The sequence below is a fragment of the Anarrhichthys ocellatus genome, unplaced genomic scaffold, assembly GCF_004355925.1.
Source record: "Anarrhichthys ocellatus isolate YVR2014 unplaced genomic scaffold, GSC_Weel_1.0 scaffold4, whole genome shotgun sequence".
NCBI classification, from domain to species: domain Eukaryota; kingdom Metazoa; phylum Chordata; class Actinopteri; order Perciformes; family Anarhichadidae; genus Anarrhichthys; species Anarrhichthys ocellatus.
The window spans coordinates 4,835,422-4,853,501 of record NW_022280034.1 but is presented as its reverse complement, the minus strand read 5'-3'; the positions used below and the strand labels follow the sequence as shown (position 1 = coordinate 4,853,501).

Sequence of the window (18,080 nt, the reverse complement as noted above, 5' to 3'; positions counted from 1 at the left end):
GTGTGTGTGTGTGTGTGTGTGTGTGTGTGTGTGTGTGTGTGTGTGTGAGAGAGGAGGGAGACACCTGCAAGAATTCAAGCATTATCTACTTGAACAGACGTGCCTGTCAATATTACTTATTATAAGGCTTTTATGGAGAGTGGCAGCTCTTGGAAGCTCCTCTTCTCTAAAGCAAACAGGTCACTGTTGGTCAGTCCAGGTCTCAATCACTTTCCTGCTCTACTCTCTTGCTCTCTGCACTCCACCTGTGGTTGAGCTTTAATAAGGAGGGTTTTCTATACTGACGGCCAGTGAAAGAAGACAATAAAACTGACTTCATTACCTCTAAAGTTCCTCATGCCACTGTGGCAAATATACAAACCCAGATTTTTGAAGGTTGATTGATATAAAAATCATATCTTACATAAAATGCAGGTTTTAATTAGCAACCATAGAGCACATGAATGACTGATTTCTTCATTTTCGTGTCATGCACATAACGTGCCCAACCCTCGTGTGTATATGAACCCCGTAGTTGAGGGCTGCTGGTGAGGGATGTGTTTACACATATCTGTGACTTGGCGTGAAGGTGTGAAACACCGCTGATGCATACGTACCCGAAACCCAGCTGTCTGCACACCACCTCAGCGTCTCTGTCGTCCCACTGGTCGTCACAGACGGAGCCCCACCTTCCTGCGTGAAACACCTCCACTCGACCTTCGAAGTCTTCCTCGCCTCCGACCAATCGCAGCGGAGGTCCGCTGCCTGAGAGAGGACGTAGGAATATAAACAGGTCCAAACAGCCTTCTCCTTTAGAGAGCATCACATATTACTACACAGTATGATGTCACACTGACCTTCCGGTGGCGCACACACCACCGCTGCCTCGTTTCCGTGGCTACAGTCGCCGGTGACGAACGTCCGGCTCTGGCATTTACTGACGGTGTTCTCGTCCCCGCGGCAACCCAGGCGCTCGTAGTGGAAGAGGCCGGAGCCGGAGCCGAACTGAGACTGCTGCAGCGCCGCGCCGATGTCACTGTTAGAAACAAGAGCGAGAGCGAATGAGTCAAAAGTGGTGGAACTGATGGTGAATGAGGATGGGTTTTTTTTTGGGGGGGGGGTCTTCTTCTCGTACCTGAGGCCCAGCTGCCTACAGATCACACTGGCGTCTCTGTCGGACCAGTGGGAGTCACACACCGCCCCCCACTGGCCGTTCAGATACACCTCAACACGCCCGCTGCCAGAGGTCGAGCTGCCCACCAGACGCGCTGCGCCTGAAGAAAGAAAAAAGCCCAGAATCAACAAGCAGCGTACGATAACATATTCACCAGCAGTATCACACTTTCATAATCTATTAATTGTTAATTGTTTTTTGGGGGGAGGGGGGGGGGTCACTTTGGGGCTGCAGAACAAGCTGTAAACACAACATGACATCTATAATCAAGCTGTTATGATGCTGAGAGACTCGGTCCAGTACTCACTCTTCTTTTAGCTTTTGTTTTGATCTACATTAACTCCTGAAGAAAATCTCTGGCTCTTTAGATGCTAAATCCTTCACTATGTTCACCAGCTAGTAGTATACTGCTGTTCGTCTGCTATTTGCTGCAGAGCAGGAAGTTTACAGTGTTTTTGTAGGTTTGTCTGTTTTTGTTTCTTCGCTGAAAACCGCTGCCTGCTGCTGCTGCTGGAGACAAGGCTGATAAAAGCAGATTGTTGGCCAGATAACCTAAAAAAATGATTTTATTATGATATTTCTCTGTGGCTTTGACACTATCAACAATCCCCACAATACAGTACAGTCATTTGATCTTATATTATTGAGTAGTGCACCTTGAAGCATAAATACACTGTTGTATATCATTGTAAATTGAATGTCTTTGGGTTAAGAATGGTTGCAATGAATTAGCAGATGTCACTTGATAAATTGTGACCAGCATTATTAAAATGTTCAGACATTTTACAAACCAGTGAGACCCAACCTCTTTGGCATGTGACCCCCTTGAAGAAAGCAGCGTTCACTTGGTCAGAATTTGCATAATGTGTCTACAAGTTTTGAGCAGCGATGAACCAAAGGTTGATTTTCCTCTTTTATAGTGTTTTATAGTGTCTATTTCAGAGGACAGCAGAAGAAAAACTTAACAGTACCTCACAAGAAAAAAAGAACCAGAAAACATTTCTACATTTCTACATTTCACTGTTCTTTAATAATGCCTTTTGTTGCTTATCTGCATGTTTTATTCTAAATCGTAAAGCACTGTAACTTTGTCTTAAAGGAGTGAAATCAAAGTGTATTGCTGGTGGTCTGTGGCCGTACCCTGGTGGCAGTCGCAGTAGGCCCATCCGATGGCTCCAGAGTTCTGTCTGAAGAAACACCAGGGGTTGGACTCCCGGTCTGGGTTCCTGCAGTAGCTGTGGTCACCCAGCCCTCGGCCCGGGTACTGCATGACGTAGTCTGGAAACTCGGTCCACTTCAGACAGGGGGCGCCAGAGTCCGTCTGAGACACGGTGCCGTTGTAGTATCCCAACTCTGTGAATCCCTCAGAGCAGGACAGAGGCACTGCACAGAAGAGAAGGAGGGGGGAGAGAGTGAGTCTATGTTGAGGAAGACGGGAGAATAAGATGTTTTGGATGAAAGGAGGAGGATTTGGGTCAGAGAGGACAGTGTGAATAAAAGGCGGGGGAAAGTTTGGGAGAAGTGAGAGGCAAGAGGAGTGGAATTGCTCTTATTCAAGTCACATTATCCCCATGTCTGTATTTTATCTGAGCATAAAGGCTTACATGGATGATTCTCACATGCTGGCCCACTGCCACAGCGGGATCCTTCCTAATGCATTTACCCCTGCTGATCCACGTTGGACCGGGGGAAAGCCTTAGAGCAGCCCCTTACTCAACATGAAGGTGATCACACACTTCCAGTAATCTTCTCTGAGAAGGAGGAATGTGTGAGTGAAGCTGAGACAGACAGAGAGGGGAAACCGCTGACATCGAAGTGAAAATTAGGCCACAAAATATAGAGCAGGTTACATACTGCGGCCCAATAAAGACAAAGACCTGCCTCCAGCATTAATGAAAATGAATTATAGTGCAGGATTTAACATGCAGAGTGGTACACATGAAGGCACTCCGAGGTAGTGAGCAGATTCACAGAACCAGGATGGCAGATTGGATGGAGAACATTTGTTTACAGGACGCTTTGACTATGTAAATTATCCACACAATTTTATGGCAATTCATCCTGTAATTGTTGAGATATTTCAATAAAAGCCAAAAATACCCTCCGACAGCACTAAAGGTAACATCGGGGAATCACCAAAGTCTTGATTCATCCTCTGGGAACACTAAATCCATCCAACAGTTCTTAAGATCATTAAAAACATGATCACATGTTCTCTTTCTCCTCGTCTTTCTAATTGCTTCCATCTTTTCTTCCAGCTATTCTTTAACCCTTCCGTTATTTGTTTCTTTATTTTCTTGCATCCTGCTTTCTTTTCTTGTTTACTTTCTTTCCAAATGTTGATGTTTTTTGTATGTTTCACCTCTACTGAAGGATTTCAGTCTTTCTCTGCACACACTGAAGCTTTCAGGGTTTTTGAGGCCAAACAGCTACTAAACTATGATTAATGGCGGAGGTGCTTCAGCAACCAGCAACAGTCTTATCTCTTCAACACACACACACACACACACATAGCTTGGCCGTCCTGGAACATTATCTACACGGTGCAACGCTCATGCCCAACACACACACACACACACACACACACTCACAGATTTGCTGCATAGTGCCCGGGACAGAAGCACAAACTAAATTACAGTTAGACACACACACACCTACACACACACACACACACACACACACGGTCCAATTTGGAAGATAAGAAGAAGAGCAGAAGGAGGAAGCAGAGAGAGAGAGAGAGAGAGAGAGAGAGAGAGAGTCAAAAAAACAGGAAATCAATCAGGCAGAAATGTACTGAACTAAAACAGAAATCTATCCTCAAACAATAAATAATACAGAACACACTCAGACATTGGACCCAAAAAACAGCCCTCACTGGTATCCAAACCTCAAAAAGCCTCAAATAAAATGTGCCTGTCTCTTTAAGAAACATGACACAGGAAGAAACTGAAAGCAAAGGTTCTTCCTGGGAAAGAACCAGAATCTCCGTCGTCATTACTTCTCCCTTACAGACCAGCAGCAACAGACGTAAGTACTTTACTGAGCCACACCTTCACTATGAACGCGTAAGCAGGGAAATGTATGTTGTGTGTATGTTGTAGTTTTGTCCCACACTGTTTTCAGAGCGGTTTTGTTGGGAAATGCTGCTTTCTCATGCACAATTAAAAATGCGTTGTTGTCAGGTCGTGCATGCACACAAGCACACGTGGTGTTAATGTGGTTTGACATTATTGATGGCGGTGGTAACGCGTCAGGAAAAGTGAACAATGCGCCCACAAGGGACTGCAAACTGGTAAACATGGATGTAAACATTGCAGGTTTCATCCATGAAAAATTGGTGTTGCAAATGCTTTGAGATAGGAAACGAGTTTAGGAAACGAGTATTTTCACTTCTATAAAATATCAAAAAAGAATTTAAAATCCCCATCACAGCTTGCTAAAGCCTAATCTGACATGACTTAATGTTTTTTTTAACAATTAATCGATTATCAAAATGGTTGCTGATTCATTTTCTGTCATTTATTTATTGTTTCAGCTCCAAATGCATTTAATAAAAACACTAAACGGGAACTTGGTTTGGAGGTAAACTTCACAGGGTACAGAAAAAACTTAAATTTGGCCATATTCAATTTCATAACAACTGGTCAAACTCCATGCCTTCATGTTACAGTTTATTTGTTTTATTTGTTTTTCAGAAATGGCCTCCAGCAACAGTCTTCTGTCTGAGGACCAGCTTCTTTGTCCCATCTGCCTGGATGTGTTCACTCGGCCAGTTTCCACACCATGCGGACACAACTTCTGCATGTCCTGTATCACGTGCTACTGGAACGGCATCCCAGTCAGCCAGTGTCCGGTCTGTAAGCAGAGTTTTGAAAGGAGGCCGGACCTTAAGGTCAACACTTTCATCTCACATCTCGCATCGCAGTTCGTGTCGCTTCAAGTGACCGACGCTCACATCTGGAGCCCGGACCAACAGCAGGCTCGCTGTGGAGGAGCGGTGCTGTGTGACATCTGTACTGACGCCCAGCGAGAGGCTGTCAGATCCTGTCTGGAGTGTTTGACCTCTTACTGCGACGTCCATCTAGAGCCTCATCACAGAGCTGCGGGCCTGAAGAGACACACACTGGTTAAGCCCGTGGCGAGCCTGGAGGACAAGATCTGCAAGGAGCACCACAGACTCCTGACGTTGTTCTGCAGGAATGACGGGGTTTTGCTGTGTGAAGTCTGCGCCGGTTTACACCACGTGAACCATGACGTCGTTTCTGTGCAGCACGCGCACAGAGAGATGAAGGCTCTGCTGGGGGACACTGAGGCCAAAGTGCAGCAGATGATCCATGAAAGGCTGCAGAAGGTCCGAGACATGAAAGTGACAGTAGGACAAAACAGGACAGAAACCAAAAATGTGATAGCGAACAGCGTGCAGAACTTGACGGCGCTGATCTCTGAGATCCAGACAGAGGTTGTGAAGGTGATCGAGGAGAAGCAGAAAGCGGCAGAAGACCAAGCAGCTGGGTGTATTGGCAGTATGGAGAGAGAGATCATCGAGCTGCAGGAGACAACGATGAAGCTGAGGGAGCTGAAACAGACTAAAGACCCGCTTTCTTTCCTCCAGAACTCCCCAAACCCACCCATCCTACCCCACACAATGGACTTGAACACAATCAGGTTTAATGGACAAGTGGAGATACTCCACATACAAAGATCTTTCAGCAAAGCAGTCTCTGAGCTGCGAATGATGCTGAATAAAATGAGCACAGAAGTACAAGACGTCTCTGACGTCACAGACGTGTCTAACGATGCTACGCTGAGATGCATCCAGCAGTATGAAGTGGACGTGGTGCTCGATCCCGATACAGCTCACCCTCTGCTCTTCTTATCTGATGACAGGAAACAGGTGGGACTTAGGATGGGTTTACGTCCAATGGTAAACCTGACACCGAATATGTTTACAGAACATCTCGCAGTTCTGGGACAGAGAGGCTTCTCGTCACGTAGGTTTTACTTCGAGGTGTTCGTGGGAGGAAAGACTGAATGGAGTCTGGGCGTGGCCAAGGCGTCTGTCCAGAGGACGGGGCTTGTTCGAAGTCCTCACTTTGGACTCTGGGCCATCTGGTTCATAAAGGATAAGATCGAAACCTTCAGTTCTCCAAACGTGCCGGTACACTTTGGGAGAGTGGAGCGGGTCGGCGTGTTTGTAGATTATGACGGAGGGCAAATCTCTTTCTACGACGTACAGACCGCAACTCTCATTTACTCGTTTCCTAAGTGTGTCTTTACTGAAGAACTGCATCCGTACTTTAACCCTTGTGATAACGAATACGGGTCAAACTTTGGGCCGATGATAATTGTTCCTGTAGGCCGCACGGGGTAATTTGTGGGTTATTTACTAAAATGCAACTGATGTGTTTAATTGCAAAAAAAAAAAATTTGGTAAAGCAGCTTTTTATAATCATTAAATATGTAAAGCATTTAAGGAGATGAACCATCTTCCTTTGCTGATTTCTGTCTCTGTTGAGTTTCAGTGTGCCTTAGATCCAAACTCATCATTACCTTTATTAATTATTTTAAATACAATATCAAGCAGAGGGAAATAAACCAGAAGAGCTAACTTAATAGATGATTCAATACGTAGTGAACCAGTTGCAAGTGATGTAAAAGGAGAAACTGGTAGCGGGGAAAGCTAAATGTGCAGATCATCACTATTTGATAAAATGCAGTGGTGTTGTTTGTGTTTGGTGTTGTTGCAGGAAATACTTTGTTATGGTTATTTTAAAAGAGGAAACAATATGACTCAATTAAAACAATCAATTAAAACGATCAATATTTCTGTGATTTCACAAAGTGCTGAATTGCATTCCTCACTTCATGTTTTCAGCTGCAACATTCAGGCCCTTATGTTGGAGGCTTTAGATCTGTGAGGGTCTTGTGTTTGGAAGAAAACCACGCAGAAGCTCATAACAGGTCTTTTGATAATAACGCAGTAATAACACAGTTGTAAATACTGAGATATATGATGGCTGAGCTCCATGTAGCTGCTTACGTTTCAGAGTTCTGGTGAGTTTGTTTTTATGATAACACAAAGTGTCTCGTCAATGTAAATAAAACTGTTTTTAAAGCTGTATGATCTGTAGTGGTTATAAAAGTTTGCTTGCCAGCTTGATGAAAATGTAATAAAGTAAAAAAGCATTGCATAACTTTATTTGAAGTTATTATTTGTGTAATTTGTTTGCTTTGTAAGGCAGAAATCTATCCTCAAACAACAAATAATACAGAACACACCTATCCATTGGACCCCAAAACAACCCTCACTGTATCCAAATCTTTAAAAAAGCCTCAGACTTAACAGACACCCAACAAAGGTGCCTGTCTCTTTAAGAAACTGAAAGCAAGATTATTTCCTGTTAAACAACCAGCATCTCTGTCTTCATCATTTCTCCTTTACAGACCAACAACCACAGACGTAAGTACGTTACTGAGCCACGCTTTCATTATGAACTCATAAGAAGTGAAATCTATGTAGTTTTGTTTTTGGAGCAGTTTTGTTGTGAAATGCTGCTTTGTCGAGCATAATTAAAAAGATTTGTTGTCTTGTTGGATAAATAATCTAAACACAAGGTCCATTTAGTAATCTTTCATATTTCATGGTCTTCATCGGCTTTGCACTTGGATATAGACAAGTAGTCCTGTTGGTATATGACAAATATAGTTTTGTTTTTCAAAATCCTTCTGTGGTTTCTGTTAAAATATGTTTGATGACTCATCTTGATCTTGGAGGTGTGCACAACATTCCTTTCTAAATAGCTGACTGCAAACAGGGAAACAATGCAGGTTTCACACTTTTCAAAAGAGTGGTGTGGGGTAAGAAATGCATTTAGGGCCGCAACTAACCATTGTTTTCAGACTGATTAATCTGACAGTTATTTCCTCAATTAATTATTAATCATTTGGTTCATAGAATATAAGAAAAATCTGAAAAATTCCTAAAGCGCAAGATGAGCAGTTTAACACCCAAAGAAAGACATTCAGCTAATCAGATATTCACAGAAGACAAAGTGGAGCCACTTAACTTTTGATGGTTTTCCTAAAAGGAATGACGTAAACAATTTGATTATCAAAATAGTTTCACATTGATTTTCTGTCGATTCACTAATTATTTCAGCTGTAAATGTATTTAAGAAAAAGACAAAACAGACACTATTTGTTTGGAAGAAAACTCCACAAGGTACTTTTAAAATGCAAAAAAAAAAAGTAAATTTTAACATCTTCAATTTAATGACAACTGCAAACTCTGATTTAAGTGTAACAGTATGACATCTTTTGTTTTTCAGAAATGGCCTCCAGCAACAGTCTTCTATCTGAGGACCAGCTTCTTTGTCCCATCTGCCTGGATGTGTTCACTCGGCCAGTTTCCACACCATGCGGACACAACTTCTGCATGTCCTGTATCACGTGCTACTGGAACGGCATCCCAGTCAGCCAGTGTCCGGTCTGTAAGCAGAGTTTTGAAAGGAGGCCGGACCTTAAGGTCAACACTTTCATCTCAGAGCTCGCATCGCAGTTCGTGTCGCTTCAAGTGACCGACGCTCACATCCAGAGCCCGGACCAACAGCAGGCTCCTTGTGATGGAGCGGTGCTGTGTGACATCTGTGCTGACGCCCAGCGAGAGGCTGTCAGATCCTGTCTGGAGTGTGTGACCTCTTACTGCGACGTCCATCTAGAGCCTCATCACAGAGCTGCGGGCCTGAAGAGACACACACTGGTTGAGCCCGTGGCGAGCCTGGAGGACAAGATCTGCAAGGAGCACCACAGACTCCTGACGTTGTTCTGCAGGAATGATGGGGTTTTGCTGTGTGAAGTCTGCGCCGGTTTACACCACGTGAACCATGACGTCGTTTCTGTGCAGCGTTTGTACGACAACAAGATGGCTCTGCTGGGGGACACTGAGGCCAAAGTTCAGCAGATGATCCAAGAAAGGCTGCAGAAAGTTCTAGAAGTGATTTTGTCACTGGAACAAAGCAAGACAGAAACTAAAGATGTGATAGCGAACAGCGTGAAGGACTTGACGGCACTGGTCTCTGAGATCCAGAAGAGCCAGACAGAGGTTGTGAAGGTGATCGAGGAGAAGCAAAAAGCGGCAGAAGACCAAGCAGCTGGGTTCGTTAGCGGTATTAGGCGAGAGATCACCGAGCTGCAGAAGACAACGGGGAAGCTGAGGGAGCTGAAACAGAACAAAGACCCGCTTTCTTTCCTTCAAAGCTCCCCAAACCCACCCATCCTTCCCCACACAATGGACTTGAACACAATCAGTTTTAATAGACAAGTGGAGATACTCCACATACAAAGATCTTTGGGCAAAACAGTTCCTCAACTGCGAATGTTGCTGAATAAAATGAGCACAGAAGTACAAAACGTCTCTGACGTCACAGACGTGTCTAAAGATGCTACGCTGAGATGCGTCCAGCAGTATGAAGTGGACGTGGTGCTCGATCCCGATACAGCTCACCCTCGGCTCATCTTATCTGATGACAGGAAACAGGTGAGACTTGGTATGAGTTCAGGTACGAAAAAAAAACAGAACCTGAAACCAAAAACGTTCGCTTCAAAGCTTGCTGTTCTGGGAAAGAGAGGCTTCTCGTCACGTAGGTTTTACTTCGAGGTGTTCGTGGGAGGAAAGACTGAATGGAGTCTGGGCGTGGCCAAGGCGTCTGTCCAGAAGAAGGGGCTTGTTCCAAGTCCTCACTGTGGACTGTGGGCCATCCGGTTCGTAAAGGATAAGTTCGAAACCTCCACTTCTCCAAACGTGCCGGTAAACTTCGGTAAAGTGGAGCGGGTCGGCGTGTTTGTGGATTATGACGGAGGGCAAATCGCTTTCTACGACGTACAGACCGCAACTCTCATTTACTCGTTTCCTACGTGTGTCTTTACTGAAGAACTGCATCCGTACTTTAACCCCTGTAATAATGAATACGGGTCAAACTTGGGTCCTATGGTGATCGTTCCTGTAGGTCGTACCAAGTGAATGGAAGTTTAAGAGAATCTGTGATTCGTGACAGTCACTAAAATGCAGCAGATGTGTTTGACTGCAATACAGATTTTTGTCAAAAAACAGAGCAGAGTAAATATTAAAGAATTAATGAATCAAGTGCAGGAGAAGTAAATGCATAAAAGGAGAAATTAGTAGAGAAACTTCTACAATACAGCTGTGAAGTGTGCAGATTGTCACTTTGTGATTAACTGAGGTGGTGGTGTTTATGTTTGGTGTGGTTGCAGAAAATACAGAGGAAAAATTATGATTAATTTATGGGTAGAATATTTTATCAGAAATATATTTCTGGAGCTTTCTGGTGGATGATTAAGCATCAAAAGTTGTACAATACATAATACAAATTCACCAACATGCATCTTAATTCAACGCTTTTTCCCCCCTTGTAAATATAAATACACGTGTTGCTGACTTTAATAATCATTTTGTCTCTAAAGTGACAGAAAATATTCTTCCGATCAGCAGTCCAAAATCTATGATATCAAATCCTCACATTTGAGAAGCTGGAACAAGCAAATGTTTGACATTTTAGCTTGAAATTATTTTTTTTAACTTTTTATTTCAGCTTTTGCATTCAGTCACTGATGACGAAGGTGACGTTAACTCGAGTTCCAGTGTTTGGAAGTGGGCCATGTTATAGCTCATCACAGGACATTATGTCATGTCACAGCTGAAAATACTGAAAATGAGCGATGACTGAATTCTATTCAGCTGCCTCAGTTTAAGGATCTGGTGTTATTGATGCGGGCTCACTGGCATGACTTACTGGGACAAAAACCCTCGTGCTCTGTGAGTTTTTATGCTGATTTTGTTTTTATGATAACATGAAATATATGTCTTGTCACTGTTGTTAAATGATGTTAAAGCTGCATTCCATCTGTAATGGCAATAACACTTAAATAATAAAGTAAAAATGCATTCTGAGGCAAAGAATGACATTTAAACAAATGTCTCTCTTTGTTTTGATATTTATTATCACTGCACCTTTAAATTCTCTTAACTACTTTCACCTCCTCCCTCGCCATGTATGCCTCATTCGTGTCCTTTTATTCATCTCAACACCCGCAGCGTTCACAACCACACACACACACACACAATGCTCGCCGCTAACACCCTCTGCATTGCCACGACAACGGTACTCTGCCCATCGCCATGGGAACACTCAGTCTCCCCGTTACCCATAATCCATTTCCCGGCCACAATGAGTATTTGACACGGTTCACACTCGGAGGCTGGCTGTATGGGGGGTGGGTGATGTGTGGAAAAACACACACATTTTAACAAATATGGGGAAATTGCCGCTCTGTTTCTCAACGTCTAACCTGGTTTTTTTAATACAATATTGTGCAACAAAGGAGAGCTGGAGGCAACCGTTGCAACAGAGAAGCATCCTGTGCAACATTTGCTGAATTTTCGTACTTGCTATCCAGGTGCTTGTCTTTTTTTATTTTTTAGAGAGAGCCTTGAGGTGGTTTCCACATGAGCTAGCCGGTTTGGCAGGTAGCTGAGAGGTGTGTTTGTAATTGTTTTTGTAAGTGTGTGCACGGCTGTAAAAGCACAGATATTTCTGTGATGGAAACGAGCCAGAGGAGGAGTCCCTCGCCCCACCCCCCAACATGGCCTCCACTCCTCTCAGGGATGGAGGGAAAGAGGAGAAAAGAGGGAAATTTAATGCAGAGGGGCGCAGGCCGCAGGGAGGAGGAGAGGTAAAATATATAGTGTGGGAGCAGGGCTGAGGCGGGTGGATAAAGTGAGCGGAGAAGAGGCGTCAACAGAGGGGTTTCATGTGAGCGTGAGTCAGAATGTGGGTTAAACTGCAGGGGAAAAAAATCACAGTATAGAGAATGGTAGCGATGGTGTAGGAGGAGAGGCTGGATGGAGGGACACTTGATTTATAGCTAAGAGTACAGACAGGATGAGAGTGCTGTGTTCCGAGTATCTCCTCCCACTCACCTGAGTTCTGCACCTCGTTTAAGTAACTGTCCTCAGCCACCACCTGCAGACGGGAAGACAGATGCAGCAAGTTAGACAGCAGACCAGGATGCCAGTTGATAATCTCAGAATTCAGCCCCAAAAGACATGATGTTAGTCAAACAAACGCAGACCAACAACAAGACAGACTGTGGAGGTCAGGAGGTTATGTTTTCTGTTCCTTTTAATTAGCAGACAAAGCACTGGGCCCCAGAACATGAATTTATTCATTTATGGAGAGAAATCGGCCTCAATATTTGTGACAAATGCAATTCATGATGCAAATGTTTGTCCAAAAAAAAAAAACTTTTAAAAATATATTCCATACTGTTTTTTTTGTTTTTTTCTGTTACTGGTTGTCAAATTCTTGTTGTGGGCATGGCATATTTTGGATTAACAACTCTTGAATAAAATAAATCCTCAATATCCCATCTGACCGTCCACTGCTCTGCCTCCTCTATGGTTACAGGTTGGCTGGATTTAGGTAACTAAAGGGTTAACATTAAAAGACACCAACGATGATAGGGACACTTCTTACACCAATCCGGTCAAACAGGTTTTTGCAGCTCTGCAACAACATTCCAGCACCTCCACCTTCGCTCCTGACAGAAACCAGTGATTGTTCTCACATCCACACAAGCTGCCTTTGTCTGTGTCATTTTAAGTGTTTGATAACAAATGAGCGGAGCTGTCGTCGTTCTGCTGAGGGCATCGTGTAACCGCAACCAAATTTAGATGAAACATGCACAAATTGGACGGCTCTCTGCATGGAGGCGATACATTTAAATGGCCACTTAAAGGATGAATCCAACTCATTCTTAAGCAGTGCAGTAAAACTGTCACTGATTGTGCTTCAGCCTCGACAAACGTGTTCCTACTCTAATACCAGAAACCAGAGAACGGAGAAAAGGCTGTAAACTCAGGAGCATTTTCACAATTTACTTGCATTTGTGAATGAGTGTATTCATTAACAGCAGGGAGCACCAGTCAGAGTTACAAAATACAAGCCAGGTGTGAGAGCGTACAGTGTAAACACACACACACACACACACACACACACTAATATTACTTGACAGTATCTGATAATATCTGACAGAAGAATGTCGGTTTCATTTTCAGAAATCAGGTCACACCACTACATAACAGTGGGGCACCTTGCAGAAGAGGAGAGGACACACACACGTCCATGACACACGCACACACACACACAGTGCTGCCGCTGTGAGGGCAGAGTAATACGACACATTTCACCTTCACACAGGTTAGTTTTGCTCTTCAGACAACCGATAACCCACACAAACACACACACACACACACACACACACACGTATGTAACACACTTTGCAAACGCCTCCCAGAAGTCTCCCCACTCAGCTTAATGACATTACAGCGGGAACAGGTGACCTGTGGTAGCGAACATGGTTGCTGATATCTCCGTTCATATCAATCACACGGCTCGATTACAGCGGTAATCAGTTATGACGCTCTCACAGCTGCGTCCAGCCATGCAAATGCACACGAACACACACTAGAGCCGGGACTGTGAAGGGAGACGGGAAGAAATGAAGAAGCAAGAGTCCATTTCTGCTCTGAGGGAAAATGAGTTTCTGCAGAATAGAAAGCTGATGTTTATAGTCCAAACTTTTAGTGCTAAATGATAAAAACGGTGTTGCCCTGACTGGTTGTTTCTGGTAAGCTGTTAAGTTTGTCTTCAGATGATTTTTGTCTTCTATGATTTGGGCACCACGCCTGGATTCAACCTGTAAGGAACCCAAACCTATTTGCGAAAAGGTGAAGTGCTTTAAATTGAGGTTTCCTACCATCTAATCTATCATACATATTAGCTTCACAACCTATTAAAACTCTTTTTGTGCGTGAGTTCACATTTTGCAACTTGGTAGATTTGTGAATGAACACATTTTTTCTTATTATGTTGATATTAGAAGTAATGTAATTTCTAGGAGACAGGGTTGGTGGATTTGCATATAGACAAATACAGCAGATACAGAAGGTGCTCTATGATGGTGGGCTGGCATTCTCTTCCCAAGATGAAAGACAGCATCAGTCTTTCCAACAAGTGCACCAAAACAGCATTCCTGTAGTGGCCACAGTCACTATGATGGGCACAAAGGAAGAAGGAGCAACAAAGTATGCAGTCAAGATGGATGGTTCAACAATCAGACATCAGACAGTTCATTTCCACTTGACAGTCAATGTTTGTTTTTAGTTTTTGTAAAGCATGAAAACATGACGACGAAGGTCCTCTGACCTTAAAGGTGCTCGATACAGAGCATGTCTATTGCCTCGACATGGCACTCAACATGGAGACGGCACAGTCGGTGGCTAGCAGCTAACGGTGCTAACAGCACAAACAGTGCAAACAACGGCAACAGCGCTGACAGAGTTAACAGTGTTCACCTATGGGGGGAACCAGAGGGTGGGCGTTACGACGTGTGATTTCTAATGGTTTGTGAAGGCACAGACAAATTCTGTCATCCCGCCTGAAGGACCTGGACAATGTATTTAGTACTTTCATTTGAAGGACTGGTTGGTTTAAACCTACAGTATTTGTGCCCATTTATTTAGATGCTTCCCTCGCACATGTGCTTTGGCATGCGGGGCCCCCAGGACCCCTTGATTGGCAACTTGAGGGCAACTTCATACTACAACTTACTGCTTTAACATGAAGCTATCTTAAGACTTTTGAGCTATGAAAGTGAAGTAATGTAGATGATTCAGAGCAAAGCAGAGTTTGCAGATTACAGAGGACTGCTGGCCATTGGTGGATTTCCACGGTTTGGTTTCCTTTCCGTTTACTTGTGAACATCTTTGATGTTTTGTTGCAATGTTAGCCTCTTTCTGCATTCAGTCTTTTCCTGATTAAAAGATTTGTCTAATGAAGTTGAAATGAAAAAAAAACTGAAACTCATCTGCGGTGTGCTATTTGTGCTACATGCACGGCTGCTTCCAGTGTAAGGGGGTCTAATTAAATCCTGCACATACTCCACTAATCACGCCTATACAGCTCATATGCTGCACATTATAATAGCACAGCACACACTTAGAACAACATAAGAAAATAGAAAATTAATGAATTTGATTATTAATGGTTTAGCATTAATTTATTGTTTTGCGACTGGAATACGAAGAACTTTTAAACAATTTGGTCGTATAAATGATTGAACCTGACCAGCTGTGGCTCTGGGTGCTCTGACCCACACCTGGCAACGCCTGCTTCACTAGTTTTGGGCTCCAACATGTCTGAGCAGACTGATATGCTGTGACAAGCTTCAACGGGGTTCATTCCCACCACGCCGCGTTGGCAGAGGAGCCACCGATGGGTTCCTCTCATGATATCCCGCCGAGGGGGCCGAAGGAGGAGGAGGAGGGTGGAGGGGTTGTGATTGAGACCGTGCATGGCCGCGTGTGTGTGTTCGCGCGTGCGTGTGTAACCTCTTAATTGTACAATGCGCTTTGAATGCACCATTAATTGGCTAAAAGACAGATTATAGGTGTCTGGTGCTTTTAACGCCCCGACCTGCACCTGCTTTGTTGGAAACGCACCCCGAAATCAATCACGACAACAGACGCGAGTCTTTTCTTAAATATGTTGGTTGCATTGCCCTGAATTCCGGTAGAGGTTTATCAATCCTATTCATCTAATTATCGACCTAAATTAGGTTGCATGACAAATGCAGCTCAGGTCACCAAAGCGTGACTGTCACGGGACATGGGTCAAGAAAAAAAAGGGTAAAATAAAATAAAAATCAGGCCACATTGCAAAATCAACCCCATCATCATCATCATCATCATCAACATCATCAACATAACCATCATCACCAGACAGGAGTATACGTACCTCCGCCAACAACGGCAGCCAGAGGCAGGCGGTTCCGATCAAGCACAACATTTCCCGGCTGGATAGAGCCATCCTTCCCTCCCGGTGCGTCCGTGTCATAGGCAGAAAAGCCGCCGCTCCGCTCCCATATCTGTGCCCAACCTGTCCGCGAGGTGAACCGTTATCCTCCGCTCGTCCCGAGATGCTGGAAGAATGAAACGCGGTGTGTGATGATGGTGTACGTGGGAGGTTTTACGCACAGAGGACAGGGTGCGGCACTATAAACGCTTCACACACACACACAGAGAGAGAGAGAGAGAGAGAGAGAGAGAGAGAGAGAGACACACACCGATCCAATCCTGGTTGAAATAGTGTTGAGCTTTGCAAAAACCTGATGCCACAAGCATCTCCCTTTCTCCCCTCTATCTCTCACAAACACACTTTCTCTCTACATCTGTCAGCTGCCCGATTACTCATTGATGAATTTGATTTTGTTTGCTGCAGGTTAATCACTTAGATTTTGGCTATGTGCACAATGTAGCAGCTGATGAATGTCACTAAATGCACCGACTCACAGTCAAACATACAGACATTGATGTATGAAAACAATATCATCAATAACAGTATTTTGTCTTCTCAATAATCCAGTGTGTGTTTTTGGTTTATGGACAAACATCCCTTTCACTTCACGTTTCCCACGTGGTGATGACAAACAGTTTTTTCCAAGATATAAGAGGTTGCATCTCTTCTCTTATAGAATAGTAATAGTCTGGGTGCAGTTGCCCTTTTAATTTTGTGATTGCCTCATAATGACTTGAGGATTTAAAGTTTCCAACCTGGACTTGAATCTAGACTTCACTGCCAACACTTAAGACTTAACTGTGACTTGCAAAACAATAACTTTATCAATACTGCTGCATGTGTGAATACATAGATACGGACAGCACTCTCCATCATCAAAACACAGAATTGGGGGATTTCGAAAGAATGATGTTCATCGCTCCAGTAGAGTATACAATCAAAACTGTTGTTTGTCAGGGAAAAGTTGTCTGTGTTCATTACAACTAGTGGAAAAAAAGCACTACTCATGTTCGCTTATTTTTCTTGTAGCTGCAAAACTGCTAAACTTAATCTGCTTTGCGAGGAAACATCCAAAACAGGAACTGGCTGTGAAATAAATAAAATCAGGACAGCAAAGATTTTTGGCTAATGGGGACAAAAGCTCTTCCAAAAAAACCACACATTTTGATTATAGCTGTTGACAAAATCGCGTCAGTGCTTTGCTTCGAAATGGTGTATTTGAAGCCAATCCAAGGAGAAGCATTTCAGATCAGCACCGATAAAAACCAGAGCAGCTGCCAGGACGTTTTGTCTTCACTCAGCAGTTGGACTGCACTGCTGGAGAGAAGTGGTCAGCTCAGCTTTTTTTTTCCCCCAGTATGTGTGTGCGTGTGTGTGTGTGTGTGTGTGTGTGTGTGTCACAGAGATTTATTTTCTTGAACATTTAGTCTATTAAATGCGAAACAATTGTGTGATGTCCTGTTTACTATCATAGAAGACAAAGTAAAAGCAACAAATCCACATATTTCATTTGGGACGGACTGAAAAAGAAACAGCATCAGGTATAAGCATGTTAACCATGTTCATGATTAAGTGTGGTGCAGTCGCTAACATTTGTTTCTCATAATTCTCATAATATCCGGGTCGGCAATCAATAAATCAAATGCTCTGACAAAAAAAAGAAAAAGATTCGGTATCTGGTGCCATTGCCGGACTGTAATAAGCCCGTCCAATCATTTCCTTCGGCTACCTGCCTTCGTATTCTGCCCGTGCACTCACTGCTCAGCACTGAAGTCTTCATCAAGCTGCCGTAGCTTGACAGCTGAGAGTACTAACAATAGCCATGTTTACGTTCACAATGATCATTTTGGAGAAGTGGCTTTGGGGAAGGGGAGGCCTGAAGGGACGGGCTGTCAGTGTTGACGACATGGTGACTTTCTTGCTAGATTTAGGGACTTTTCAAGCTAGTGCTGCTAGTTACCTTCATTGGATAAGAGTTGGCATTACTGGGCTGC

The 18,080-nt window shown here is 43.7% G+C and overlaps 3 protein-coding genes across 6 annotated transcripts in view; 2 read left to right on the top strand and 1 right to left on the bottom strand.

Annotated features, from left to right (window-relative positions):
- LOC116381713 (neurotrypsin-like) overlaps positions 1-16,369 on the bottom strand; it is a 25,112-nt gene extending 8,743 nt beyond the window's left edge. Inside the window, exons 1-6 of the mRNA XM_031844075.1 lie at positions 16,027-16,369; positions 12,150-12,192; positions 2,294-2,536; positions 1,115-1,253; positions 837-1,015; positions 597-744 (exon numbers count right to left, since the gene is read on the bottom strand). Of these exons, the coding sequence (XP_031699935.1) occupies positions 597-744; positions 837-1,015; positions 1,115-1,253; positions 2,294-2,536; positions 12,150-12,192; positions 16,027-16,125 (851 nt within the window). The 5' untranslated portion in view covers positions 16,126-16,369. The remainder of the gene's footprint in view (positions 1-596; positions 745-836; positions 1,016-1,114; positions 1,254-2,293; positions 2,537-12,149; positions 12,193-16,026) is intronic.
- Positions 4,012-6,579, top strand: LOC116381715 (E3 ubiquitin-protein ligase TRIM21-like). Of its 4 annotated transcripts, none has more exons than XM_031844086.1 (3): positions 4,114-4,180; positions 4,689-4,735; positions 4,849-6,579. In XM_031844086.1, the coding sequence occupies exon 3, from the start codon at positions 4,851-4,853 to the stop codon at positions 6,522-6,524; it is 1,674 nt and encodes a 557-aa protein (XP_031699946.1). In that variant the 5' UTR covers positions 4,114-4,180; positions 4,689-4,735; positions 4,849-4,850; the 3' UTR covers positions 6,525-6,579. The 4 variants fall into 4 exon arrangements, with proteins under 4 accessions (XP_031699943.1, XP_031699944.1, XP_031699946.1 ...); XM_031844085.1 differs by having other exon boundaries at positions 4,689-4,749; XM_031844083.1 differs by lacking the exon at positions 4,689-4,735 and having other exon boundaries at positions 4,012-4,180.
- LOC116381716 (probable E3 ubiquitin-protein ligase TRIML1) lies at positions 7,586-11,132 on the top strand. The gene is made up of 2 exons (XM_031844088.1): positions 7,586-7,613; positions 8,482-11,132. The coding sequence occupies exon 2, from the start codon at positions 8,484-8,486 to the stop codon at positions 10,170-10,172; it is 1,689 nt and encodes a 562-aa protein (XP_031699948.1). The 5' UTR covers positions 7,586-7,613; positions 8,482-8,483; the 3' UTR covers positions 10,173-11,132.
- Positions 16,370-18,080: the final 1,711 nt, after the last annotated feature.

What these genes read in the sequence shown, in the direction of transcription:
- LOC116381715 (XM_031844083.1), top strand. Translation starts at nt 4,084, where the DNA reads ATGACACAGGAAGAAACTGAAAGCAAAGGTTCTTCCTGGGAAAGAACC. An exon ending in ACAGACCAGCAGCAACAGAC is followed by an intron (nt 4,181 to 4,848) that starts GTAAGTACTTTA and finishes TTTGTTTTTCAG; the next exon opens with AAATGGCCTCCAGCAACAGT.
- LOC116381716 (XM_031844088.1), top strand. Translation starts at nt 8,484, where the DNA reads ATGGCCTCCAGCAACAGTCTTCTATCTGAGGACCAGCTTCTTTGTCCC.